The sequence below is a fragment of the Crinia signifera genome, chromosome 4 (assembly GCF_055691185.1).
Source record: "Crinia signifera chromosome 4, ASM5569118v1, whole genome shotgun sequence".
NCBI lineage: Eukaryota > Metazoa > Chordata > Amphibia > Anura > Myobatrachidae > Crinia > Crinia signifera.
The window spans coordinates 267,503,191-267,517,250 of NC_139220.1; the positions used below are offsets into that span (position 1 = coordinate 267,503,191).

General features: G+C 44.4%; 1 protein-coding gene across 7 annotated transcripts in view; it reads left to right on the forward strand.

Moving 5' to 3' along the window:
- Nucleotides 1-14,060, forward strand: part of TET3 (tet methylcytosine dioxygenase 3) — an 82,195-nt gene that overhangs the window by 52,763 nt on the left and 15,372 nt on the right. For all 7 annotated transcript variants that reach the window (XM_083184498.1, XM_083184501.1, XM_083184500.1 and 4 more), the window contains 5 exons: nucleotides 7,496-7,586; nucleotides 9,880-9,973; nucleotides 11,398-11,606; nucleotides 11,899-12,049; nucleotides 13,180-13,269. In XM_083184498.1, coding sequence (XP_083040624.1) covers nucleotides 7,496-7,586; nucleotides 9,880-9,973; nucleotides 11,398-11,606; nucleotides 11,899-12,049; nucleotides 13,180-13,269 — 635 coding nt within the window. The remainder of the gene's footprint in view (nucleotides 1-7,495; nucleotides 7,587-9,879; nucleotides 9,974-11,397; nucleotides 11,607-11,898; nucleotides 12,050-13,179; nucleotides 13,270-14,060) is intronic.

The window sequence follows — 14,060 nt, forward strand, 5'->3', positions numbered from 1 at the left end:
ATTTAAATACAATATCGTATCAATTTTTCACATTCTATTAAGACCTACTGTTACACTTCATAGCTCACAACAGTCTATTGTTTCACGGTTTATAAATGGAACAATGTTTACTTCAATAACAATATAATATCAAATTCTAAGAATATTTGGAGTCTGATACAATTAGGAGCTGAAGTCTCAGCCAGTTTTAACATACAGAGCGAGTTTTAAAACTAATGTTGTATGAGAAATGGTTCTCCAGCCAATCAGCTCCTTTCTGTCATTTGTTTGAAAATTAACAGGTGGGGGCTGATGGGCTGTTTATTATCCGCAATGTGTTTTACACTCCTTGCGTATGATAAACCTCTTATTGAGAAGATTTTGGGCCAGATGCACTTAGCTTCAAAAGTGAGAAACAGCCAACCAATCAGCTCCTGCCTGTGATTTTTCAAACACAGTCTGTGACATGGCAGATAGGAGCTGATTGGCTGGCTTTATCACTCTCCATTTTATCACCTTACGAAGCTAAGGGCATCTGGCACTACTATAACGTTGGGAACATAGAAGGGTGAGCAGCAAGTAATCACTTCCGTCATTTGAAATTATTATTATTATTATTATTATTAATAACAGTTTCTTATATAGCGCATATATATTCTGCAGCGCTTTACAGAGTATAGTTGAACATTCACATCAGTCCCTGCCCCAGTGGAGCTTACAATCTATATTCCCTACCACACATATACACGCACACGGACATTCTAGGGTTAATTTTTGTTGGGAGCCAATTAGCCTACTAGTATATTTTTGGATTGTGGGAGGAAACCCACGCAAGTACGGGGAGAATATACAAACTCCGCACAGTTAGGGTCATGGTGGGAGTCGAACCCATGACCTCAGTGCTGTGAGGCAGTAATGCTAACCATTACACCATCCATACTATCTCTTATTTTCTGCAGCATCATGTTTATTTGATCTGCCCTCAGGTTTTAAAATAATATAAATATAAAAATACTATCTTTATATTCTTCGGTATAAGTTAAAACAGACCTTTTAAGGTATTCAATTTTGATTCCGATTATCTGAACGGCCGTGGATTGTGGAAAATGGCGGGGATACGACAATTCAGTGTCTGTTTTGGACAATGCAGATTTGAAATTGGATGTCTTCAGAGTGGTCGGAAACAGCAGAATTGAATAGGTGGGTGCTGAAAACATCTGTACACATTGAATACCCCCCCCCTAAGGTGGAAGGTAATAACGCACGAGCCAACCTTTATCGCCACACCCGGCTTAATACATCTACCCCAATGACTGATATCCAGATGGTAGGTTGATATTGACTCAGTCATTCAATATGTTTGACATGTATATAGTTGGGATGGTCAAAATGTTGACACAAGCAAAATATCTACATAGCTATGGTTGACAAATGAAAAAGGCTGACATTTAGGGTTTTGGGGATTTTATTCCTTTTTGGAACTTTTTCATGCTTTACCACTCCTTGTAGTTTCACAACAGTTGGAGAGCCATAGTTTGGCCACACCCGGCCTACATGGATGGTAAAGTGGGCCGAATGCACCTGGCCTTAAGCCCAGTGGGCGAAGCAGTGTACGGATTGGAGATACATGTGCTCAGGTGTCGACATGGATTCCAAAAAAGTGAAAACCTATAATGACTACCTAATAGGCTTAAACTGGATTTATTTGGTAATTTTGTGGAGCAAGGTTGAGCGACATAACTAATGGTCTGTTACAAAAGATGCCAGCACACTGCTCTCTCTCTCTGCTTTGCGTGCCAGTGAAAGGTTTCAATTTGATTTTGTTAACATGGATCATGTGACCAGGAACCGTGTCAATTGGTTCCCAGTTATTGCTGTGTTGCGTTCAGCTGCCAAGGGCTACAGGTTGCAGTGTCCAGACAGGCTGCTTCTTTCCAAGGACCTGTATTAAGCCACAAAGCCGTCATGACCACAATATGTGTACAGTAGATAAGAGCAAATCAGTTATTATATGTAATTGCTATGACAAATATCGTCATTGGAACTTATTTTCATTTATATTTAAAACCAATAACATCTTATAGTACACAGATATATGAAGGCAAAAGTTGTTTTAATTTTTTTTATTTATTTCTCTTAGAATTTAAATGACAATGTAGATACATAAGACCTGGGGTAGCCAACCCTAGCCCTCGAGAGCTACCAACAGTTCACATTTTCCAGACAACCTAGCTGCTGCACAGCTGCACTCATTAATCACTGACACATTTTAAAAGATCCACAGATGGAGCTAATTAGCTCACTTGTGATTCTGTGAGGAGACCTGCAAAACATGCACTGTTGGTAGCTCTCGAGGACTAGGGTTGGCTACCCCAGCATAAGACATTGTACATAGACAATACTGTCTGCAAAACCACACACACAGGCTAATCATGAGGAGAAACATTCATATTACAGCAATCTTGCAATGAACACAGTATGCCAGGGTCTATGCAGTCTAAGGGGGTTCTGCTATATGCGTAATGTGGCAGAGATTCCTTTTCTGCATGCTGCATTTTCTATCTGTAAACGAGTTGTCATTGTCTAAAAGAAGCGTGACTTTTCGTTTCCGCTACATCGCTATGCCTGCCACTAGACCTGAACGTGAGGTCATGTGACTCAGCAGTCACATGTGCAGGATCGTTTGAAAACATTGCCATGTGCGTTTACTGAAGTAGGAGGCGCATAGGGAGATGTCCTACTGTCAACCGTGCATGCCAGAAAAACAAGCACAGGATTTTATACTGCAGGACCTGGAGGCGACGCGTACGGAAGCCATTTGCCTACTAAATAAAAAGTGGTCACATCATTATGGGTGATGTTTGTATCCAAGTCTTTTGTTTACCTGCAGAGTCATAGTCTCTCTGTGACCGTTCTATTATCTAATGCAGGAATTTTATTTTACGTATATTTTATCCGTAAAGGATTTATACGCTATGGAATACATATACATCACGATTCACCGAAACCCTTCTGCTCTTGTCAAAATGGCTGTTGGCTGCCTTATTGATAGTTTACCCATAGGAATGTATTATTTATAATTTGGTGCTTTAGCTTACTTGTACAAAGGGCCTAATTCAGTGGCGTAGCTTGGTTTGGGGTGCTCCCCCTCCTGTCTGCTTTATGGGGCGCCCATTTTATCGTGGTCCGTCTCCATAGAATTAATTGAAGCCAGGAGGGGAGTGGGGGCATTACTATAGCACCGCAGCCCCCCCGCGCCCCCACATGCACAACGGCCCCCCGCGACTGCGGGGGCTGCGGTGCTATAGTTACGCCCCTGGCCTAATTCTGGTTTGCGCACAAAACATGTGTAGAAAGAATTACATGTGGGTGGGGTGTGTTCAAACTGAAACCTAAATTGCAGTGTAAAACATAAAGTAGCCAGTGTTTACCCTGCACAGAAACAATATATCTCACCCAAATGTAACGCTCTCTCTCTGCACATGTTACATCAGCGCCACCTGCAGTGTACATGGTTATGTACATTAAAGGAGTTTGCTTTTGCAAACCAACCTGAATCACCCCAAAGTGATAAGCAGCCTTTCATAGTGTTTACATTGATCATAGTGGTTTATAAAGATAGTCGGAAGGAAGCCATGATTGTATAAGAACACTTAAAATCTTGTATGTAGGGTTGCTTTAGTGCTACAGGAGAGTAGAGCTTAGAAGTACTTACTGAAATAATAATAGACTCTGATTGGGCTTGTGCTGCGTGTCTTCATGGGCACCCATCAGAAAGGGATGCTTATGAGCTGCTACAATGCGGACGCAAGTGGCATTTCTACCCTTTTTTAACCCATCAAAACAATCCGCTTGGCTTTGCGGATCCACAAGAAAAGGGGTATAGCTGAAAGCATGAATGACACTGTGACTGACATATTAACCTTGCAGCTGCAAGCGGTTTTTTTCAATGAGCAAGTCAGCAGGACCTCTCGTGTGCACCGTACAGTGATGGTAAAAATTTATATTGCACCATAAATACAACTTAAACCAAATAAAGTGTCTGTGTGTTTATGGGGAGCGATGGAGCAGCAGAGGGTCGGCTAGACTCAATAAGGCTAACAGTAAGCAGTGATTGGTTACTGGGTGGAATAGAGAGCAAACATCACTCCACAAGCCTGTAGCCCTGTAGTGGGTGGGCAGACCAGGATCATGGGAACTGGAAGGAAAAACGCCAGGGATAGTACTAGCAGGAGCTTGCCTTTGAGGGCTTGTAGTCTATAGAGCAGGGTTGGGGAACCTTCAGCCCTCCAACTGTTGTTGGACTACACATCCCAGGATGCCCTGATACAGTTTTGCTATTTGACCATGTTGCAGGGCATGCTGGGCTAAGTAGTTATGTTCTCCAGCTGTTGTTGAACTACATGTGCTGGGAGCATGCCCTGCAACAGTTTTAGCATGGCCAAATACCAAAACTGTAGCAAGGCTTCCTGGGATGTGTAGTTCAACAACACCTGGAGGGCCGAAGGTTCTCCATCCCTAATCTATACAGAAAAACACCATAGCATAGAAGCCAGCTCTGTGGGGATTTGAGCACTCCCGACTTTTGCCCTGCTACTACCTACCCATGACTGTGTATGGTATTTACCTTGCATATGGAAGGTGAGGGCATAAGAATGGGCACCACAATCATTTTCAATCCAACGTCGCTTCGCCTTTATCCAATAATCCTGTATACATTGGTTTAGTCACGGCTCCACGGATTACAACATACCTTCTATACTGGGAAATGTATTACAGATCATGCAATAATATCACTGCTACAATGAATCCAAATGTTGACATTTTATTATTAAACATTGGTAACAGATTAAAAGCCTTGATTTCATCAATAAAACACACAGAAAAAGAAATTGTCACGCTAGTGCAAATTTATATAAATACGATAGTTAAAATGAATGTGTCAGAGTACACATCGTGAGGTCAGAGTTCCTGCTACTTGGCCATGTCTTACAGCAGTTGACACATAAGATCGACATGGATGGAAGGTCGACAATTGCTTAGGTTGACATGGGTTGTTGACCTTTTTGAGCCGCCACGTTCCGACAGGCGGTATTTCCTGCCCTACCATCTACTAGGGCGTGGAGGGAGAATCTAATAGTGTGCAGAGCGTAGCGAGGCGCCGTGCCATTGAAGGGGGCGCTGTGCACCGATACCGTGTCCATGTCGACATCTACGACAAAATGTGAAAAACCCATGTCGAAATGTTGACTGTTGACCTAATGCTTGTGCCGACCTTCCATCCATGACCACCTATTCCAGATGTCGACCTAAGCCATGTCAACCTTTAGTGGTCAACCCAGTGTATGTTGAACTAATATTGGTCGTCCCAATGACTCATACCCCCTACAGCTTTATTGCAGTGACGATCAGAAAGCTGTAGAAAGTGTCCGCAGTAAACACTGCTCATTATAAGACATAACTATGGGGGAGCTACAGCTTATTGCAAAACTACATTTTATTGAACGGACAGTGGCCTCATATATTACCATCTCACCTGGCAGCTCGCAGGGTACATCGTATGCGGTCATTTTGCATACAATGGGGCAGATGTATTAAACTTGGCAAAGAGATAAACTGGAGATAAAGTGGAAGGAGATAACGCACCAGCCAATCAGCTGTGTTTGAAATATGACAGTTGAAAGTTTATTGGCTGGTGCGTTATCTCCTTCCACTGTATCTCCAGTTTATCTCTTCGCCAGGCTTGATACAACTGCCCCATTGTATCGTATGCCATACTTCTCCTGGATGCGGAATCCGATGGTTCCTGTATGCAGCAGGGACAATCCTCCTGCTCCAATGTGCACGGAACCGCGCATCTGATCGGAATTGGAGGTTAAACACATGCAATTTGGGCCCTTTTCATTCGATTCCTTGGCCCGATGCTTCGTAATCAGATAAAAAGGGCCCAAATCGCACTAGTGAATGTAGGCCTTAAAAGTGTGTGCTTGTGTCATGACGATCCCATGACAAGAAATCTGCATGAAGCAGGCATTCTTTGTGTGATTAAATGTGATTCAAATGATTATCAAACTAAAAAACTATTTTCGTATGTCCTTCCTACCTGTACATACAGGATGTTGTGTTGTGTTGTTCTACAGACATGTTGTAGATTTGTTCATTCAAAAATAGGTATGAGGCGTATAGCTGGATTTAAGAGCGGAACCATGTTTGTTTTTATTGGTAGAGGTCTTATTCACACACTTGTAAATGCTGAAAGATCAGACGGATGCCTGCTGCAATACTGGAATAACTGCAGTAAGGGCATTGCCAAGCAGTATGTGTGGATGTAATAGTAGCCTCGTCTATTTCTGTACATTTCCACACGGAGGCTGCTATTTTTACAGTGACCTTAAATTGTAATGAAACCTGCCCGTCACATTCATTTGTACAATACAATAACAGAGATCCAAACCCACAATGCTATGTTCTGGGATTGCTTCAAGGACAGCATTCAAACCCTGATCAATAACTCATTAAGACAATTCAGCTGATTCTGTAGAAGCAAATACATTGGAAATGTTAGGACTTACGATAGGACAAGCAGTTATAAAGACTAGGGCCCTTATTCTGTTTCGTGCGGTACGGCCCGCGTGCGGCCGTACCGCCGATGTTTACAGTCTGCACATGCGCAGAGGTCATTCTGCGCATGTGCAGCCCCCTTCGCCGCAGACGTATTTCGTCCGCCGCAAAGGGGGCGTATAGGGGCGTGAGGGGCTTCATCCCCTCATTTCCCTATGTGTACGCCCCGCGTTTCATGGGCGTTCCCATGCAAACGCGGGGCGTATGCATGGAAATGAGGGCATGACGCAGCTCATGGGGGCGGAAAGCTGACGTCGCCGGATGTCAGCTTTCAGCCCCCATACAAGCTACCACACGGACGATTGTCCGTGTGGTCTCAGCTTGCGGGAGCTGCTGGGGCGTGCGGACCTGCCTTCGATGGTCGACGACCATCGAATGCAGGGGGCAGCTCCCACCATGGTGGAGGCGTACGCCTCCACCATTTTTATGCGGATCGCCAGCCGTCCGTGTACGGACGGCCGTGGCGATCCGTCTCGTGGGCGGGGATTGGTTTGTGCGGCCGGAGCCCCGTGTGCGGCTCTGGCCGCACCAACCAGAATAAGGGCCTAGGACTGGAAGCATGGGGTTAGTTCAGTGATGGCTAACCTTGACACTCCAGCTGTTGTTGGACTACACATCCCAGCATCAGTTTTAGCATGGCCAAATAGTAAAACTGTAGCAGGGCATGCTGGGATGTGTAGTTCAACAACAGCTGGAGCGTCAAGGTTAGCCATCACTGGGGTAGGTGAATAGCATCTGGATATTAAGCAATGCTGGGCAAGGCTCATTGAGTTCACTAGTACCCATCACCAGCAATCCTGATCTTGCATTGAGCGCTCTCTGTGACGATGTGATGTTTATGCATCTTGTTACTCTTACATGACATGTTTATGACCAGTGTTTTACTTCTCCACAGAACAAATAAATGAGAAAGATGAAGGACCATATTACACTCACCTCGGGTCTGGACCAACAGTGGCATCAATTAGGGAGCTGATGGAAGAGAGGTGAGTTGGGCCTGTATGGGTGCAGTCTTTCTGTAAAATGATGAGGGTGTTATAAAGAAATGTCTTGTTATGAGAATGGTAACCTATAACAGTGATGGCTAACCTTGACACTCCAGCTGTTGTTGAACTACACATCCCAGCATGCCCTGCATCAGTTTTAGCATGGCCAAATAGCAAAACTGTAGCAGGGCATGCTGAGATGTGTAGTTCATCAACAGCTGGAGTTAGCCATCACTGACCTGATTATACAGGAACACTATTGCACGTAGCTTTCACTTCATCCCACACCTTTCTGTTCTCTCCTCAGCGTCTACACCACTCAACTATTGTACAGTTCTTCTGCTCCCTGACTTATAACCTGCTGCTTGCTTCCAGTCCTGTAACCGTGCGCTCCTCATACAGCTCCCATGTCTTGTTACCTACACAGCTCATCTAACCATCTGCCTCAGTAGCCCCTGCAGATTCCTGCTACACCACGCCTCCACTGGTATATGGTCACTAGATTGACAATAGGAAGGTCCACATGCTTTGGGTCAACTACTGAAGGTTGACATGCATCAATTTCAACACACCTGAAGGTTGACATGGTGTTAGGTCGACAGGGTCATAAGGTGGACACATGGGCTAGGTCGACAGTCAAAATGTCGACGTGGGGTTTTTACCTTTTTTTTTTTTTTTTGAGTCGACAGCCGGTATTTAATGCCCTATCATCCACTAGGGCAGGGTGGAAGAATAAAATATTGCGCCAAGCGTAGCGAGGCACCGTGCCCGAAGCATGGCAAAGCACATTGGTGCACTTTTTTAGTGTTAACGTTTGGGATTTAAAAAAATGAGCCCATGTCGACCTAATGCACATGTTGACCTAATGACCGTGTTGACCTAACCCCATGTTGACCTTCAGGTGTGTCGACCTTGATGCATGTCAACCTACAGTGGTGGACCCAATGCATGTCGACCTTCATTTATTCGACTCTGTGACCTATACCTCCTCCAGTAGCCTCATGCTCCAGGGCACTTCCATTTCACCCCACCTCCAGACACCTCTGCATTAATAGGTTCAGAATATTCCTGCTATGCCCCACCTCCAGTCGTCTTCTACTAGTATTTAACCCCGTACTCACAGCGAGATATTGGCTAATGGCCAATTTTGACTAAGACATTTTGGCTAGATGCACTGGAGATTTTAGGTAATGATATTCTATGATCTAGTCAAAATTGGTAGAAAATATTGACTAATCGGTAGAAGAACTGGGAGATTTTGGCTTTTCCAAAATCTCACCATGTGTACACCCCTTTTCAAATGATTCCTTACCCCAGAACGAGTTACTCTCTACTCCACTAGCGCCAACAAATTATTCACTGACCCATTTTAAAAGATCACAGGTGAAGCTAATTAGGTCACCCGTGATTCTGTGTGGAGACCGTGCAAAAAAACGTGCACTGTTGGGAGGGGTCCTTGAGGACCGAGGTTGAGAACCACTGCTTTAAACCACAGGTTCTCAAACTCAGTCCCCAGGACCCCACACAGTGAAATAATTAGCTCCACCTGTGGATCTTTTAAAATGTGCCAATGTCCAATGAATGCACCTGCCGAGCGACCTGGAAAACGTGAACTGTGTTGGGTGCTGAGGACCAAGTTTGAGAACACCTGCTTAAAACCATGATGCTCATAGACTACACAGGCTCTGTGGCTGATGAAAACCAATTGAAATGCAGTCTTGAAGTCATCCAGTCACTGAACCTATGTAATTCATAAGCACCACAGTTGAAAGGGATAGTCTAGTAAGCCTAGTTCCAACACCCCCCCCCCCCTCGATCCAGTACCCCTAAACATCTTCCTTAGCTAATGTAAATCATTCTTCTTCCCACAGCTCCCTCACTTCCCTTCTTAGTTGTGCTGCTTGGGTCTTTCCATGCTCTCCTCCTCGCTGTATAACCCCTGACTCTACTGCTGACCCAGGTTCCCATCCAGAGTCTGTAATCCTTTGCTCCTTTCCTTCAGCACTAGTGCTTAGTGCAGGCATGTCCAAACTATGGCCCTCCAGCTATTGTGAAACTACATATCCCAGCATGCCTTGCCACATTTTTTTGCATTCCCTAATAGCAAAATTGTGGCAAGGCATGATGGGACTTGTAGTTTCAAAACAGCTGGAGGGCCATAGTTTGGACATGCCTGGCCTAGTGTATTCCTAGTGTATTCATTAATACACTGCAGGGTAACAACACATAACAACATGACCATGTATAGATGATGTTCACTGAAATCATTCATTCCATGTGTTTTACATTCCAGGTATGGAGAGAAAGGGAGTGCAATCCGCATTGAAAAAGTCATTTACACAGGAAGGGAAGGAAAGAGCTCCAGGGGCTGCCCCATTGCAAAATGGGTATGTACTGACCAGTGGAACTGATTAAGAATCTCTTACTTTAAAAACATGGGTTTGGAAGTTGTACATTAGGAACATTGGGCCTGATTCAGCCCTGTTCGCTGGACAGCGTATATTTGTATAAACGCTGCCTCGCGAACAGGTAAATGCCGGCCTGCCGAATGAAGTCTCACTGACTTTTATCCTGGCAGGAGATGGGCGAATTCGGAGCGGGCACTGACGTCATGTCACGTCAACTGCCTGCCCCAAGCAGGCATCGACGTGCCTCTGTTTGAAGGGCTATGCCCAGCGTTTCAATGGGTGCACCCATAAAACACATTGGGCGTTCCCCTGCTTTCCACCCCCTTTATGAAACTCGCCGAGGGCGTTCGCTCAGAGGGTTTGCGCTGGCCTGAATCACCCCCATTGTTTACATTCAGTTTTAAGGCTGAATTCATGTGTCTGTAGCATAGCGAAAGCTGTGTATGTATCATTTATTTAGAGCTCAGGGACTGGCAGAGAGCCCACCAGGCCTGGAATTATAATGTTGTTTTCCTACTGCGCGTAGCTAATGACATTGAACCCCACCCCCCACCTTCATGTTTTCTCCCGTATACTCTATAAGAGAGGATGCAGTTCCTCATCGGCAGGAAGCCGGCTTTCAAATGCAGGATGGAGGTAAACTGAGGACAGGGAGGCTTGTTTATAATGTTATTTATAGAGCAGAGCTCTGAGCGGACAGTGCCAGTGTGTAGCTTATCCCATTCTTAACCCTCTCTCCGATGCATATATATATATAGAAGTACTTGATGATAGTATTACTACGGCTTGAAACTGAAATAGTTTGCTTATAAATGGTTAATCTGGTTATTATACTATTGGTAGACAACTTGTGCGTTCATGACCATTCCTGTACTATAAGAACATAATTGTCAGTATAAAACTGCAGAATAATAATTGTACAGTGAGCAATAAGCCACAATATCCTTGCTGGGGGGAACAATTGGCCTATCCAGCTTGATTCATTCATAATAGGGGGCATATTTATCATAACTCGAAGAGAGATAAAGTACCAACCAGCTCCTAATGGTTATTTTTCAAACCAGATCTGTAACATGACGGTTAGAAGGTGGTTGATTGGTATTTTATTTCTGTCCACTTTAGCACTCTATGGGCCAGATGTATCAAGCTTCAAAAAGTGATAAAATGGAGAGTGATAAACAGCCAGCCAATCAGCTCCTACCTGTCATTTTTCAAACTCAGCCTGTAGCATGACAGGTAGGAGCTGATTGGCTGGCTGTTTATCACTTTTTGAAGCTTGATACATCTGGCTCTATAAGCCTTGATAAATATCCCTGAGATCACTTGTAAAACAAGTTTGATATATAGGCTATCCACGTACGGACGCATGGGTTTCAGACAACTGCTTGGTCTTGTGGTTTCAGGTCATCCGCCGGCAGAGCGAGGAAGAGAAGCTCCTGTGTATGGTCCGGCACCGGGCCGGCCATCATTGTGAAAATGCAGTTATCATCATATTGATCATGGCTTGGGAGGGAATCACTCGTTCCATGGGTGATAAGCTGTATCAGAACATCTCCGAAACCATCACCAAATATGGAAACCCAACATCCAGAAGATGTGGCCTGAATGACGAGTGAGTTCTTGCCACAGAAAAAGCTAATCCTGCTCTGTGGGGAATTCAAGTGCTTTGTGCACTGGCGGCCACTAGATGGCGCAATTCAAGTGTTGCTCTATACAGTCACTCGCTGCCGGCACTGACATTTCTGTTATGGTGTTCCGTCATTTTGACTAGTAAAATGTATTTTTATCATAAAAAGGTTATATAAGTTTCTCATTTACAACATATTTTCTGGGATATTTTCCCAGTATGCACCTCATGGTCACTGAGTTCCACTGGGTAATAATCTGTGTGTTGTCTGTTACAGCCGGACCTGTGCGTGCCAAGGCAAGGACCCTAACACCTGCGGTGCTTCTTTCTCCTTTGGATGTTCATGGAGCATGTACTTTAATGGCTGCAAGTATGCTCGCAGCAAGACCCCAAGGAAGTTCAGGCTGGTTGGGGATAATCCCAAAGAGGTGGGTTGGTAAATATTGGCACTGAAATCCATAAATGTGTTTCTTTCTCACACAGCATTAGATAGTACTGGGTCTATGGTAAGAACTGGTATCACATGGCAGTCTGCCCTTCTATTTATTCAGCCAGGGTTGTCATCCATGACAGTAGACACAGGGGGAGAAAAGTGCTAATAATTTGAATTTAGTCAAATAAAAGTTACATGTTTTTGTAACATTGAACTGACAGTTAATGGGGTATTAAATGATCGGTGTGTTTGCCAATGGTAGATGACACTGCAGAAATAGTATTGTCTGGAACCACCTTATACCCCTTTTCCACTAGCCTAAATTTCCTGGGTTTTTAAGCAGGTGGAAACTCTCCCAGTTGAAATAACCCAGGTTGTGAGACCCAGCATTTCAACCAAGGTAGCGACCAGGGTTGAACACGGGTTCAACCTGGGTTACTGTGTAGTGTAAACGAGTAACCTGGGTCGATGCGACCCAGGTCCCGTGTACTACAATGCAATAGCCGGCGCTGGGCAGGGAGATGCTCTCATCTCCCAGCGCCACGCCGACCCCGCCTCCCAATGACATCACCCGTCCGGCATTATGCCAGGTGGGGACTCTAGTGTGAATGGGTTCACAAGCTGGGTCGCACCCAGGTTGGAGCCGGGTACAAAATCCTGGGTGCGACCCGGCTCGTAGATGGAAAAGGGGTATTAGACAGCACAGGAAGACATCTTTTTGGGTTGTGATTTGCTGTATATGTCAGTGAAACCACCTGCAGGTGTGGAATATCCCATCTGATATCTGTCCATCATCAAATGAGCATCTCTGAATACATATGAGCTCACAGAGTATACATGGACCATATCAGCAGCATGTCCTGTTGTTTTATGTAAAGGGTCTGTCCCGCCTTCACTCCTGATAGGTCACAGAATGGTTGCCACTTCTCTGGTGACAGGTGCCAGACATGAGACAATGGGGGAGGTTTACTAAAGCATGCAGCAGGAGAGAGAGGAGCTGGAACAAGTACCAGCCAGCCAGCCTGTAACATGACAGAAACTGACCAGCACTTTACCTCTCTCTAAGCTTTGATAAATACAGCCCAATATCAGCCTACATATTGTATTTTTTTTTTCTCTTTGCAGGAGGAATGTCTCAAGGACAACTTCCAGGACCTGGCTACAAAGGTTGCTCCGGTTTACAAGCAGCTTGCTCCACAGGCTTACCAAAATCAGGTACTTCTGTCTGACATGGGTGTAACCTTTTACATCTGTAATGTACTGTACATTTCGTGTGTAAAGCAACTTATATGTACGTACTTAAAACCATCTGGTGTATAAAACTAATTTTCAATCAAGTTATTAGGCGATGCGGAACCCTTGTGGCCCATATAAATAAACAATAAATATAATAATTTTAATACGTACAGTGTGAATTTAGTGCCATCTTATAAAAGTAATCCTCTGACCATCTTTAGAGGATTGTAGGCTTCCCTTTTGTGGAACCTCATTCTACTTTATTGGGGATCTGTTTGTGGAACCCCATACCCCTCCTTGGCTGTTGGGATGCGCTCCAAATAATATACATTTATAATATAAAATACCTACAGTGTGGGTGCATCCTATCAAAATTCAGTTTGTGTCAGTATCACGGAGCTGTACCACATTATTTTGAAACTCTCTTCACAATTAGTCAGTGTGGCTGTTACACCATTTCCTGTAGGAAGTGCGTGCTCAGTAGTAATCCAGCTTTTGATGTTTCCATTTGCACTTCATTTGTTTTTCTACACTTCTTAGATTACATGTATTAGTTGACCTAGTTTATCACATTTGATTATATTGGCCACATCTACTGCACTATACCAGGGGTGGGCAATAAACATCTACTGCACTATACCAGGGGTGGGCAATAAACATCCCTCCAGATGTTGATACACTACACATCCTAGCATGCCTTGCATCAGTTTCAGCATGGCCAAATAGCAAAACTAGGGCAAGGCATGCTGGGATGTGTAATTCATCAACTG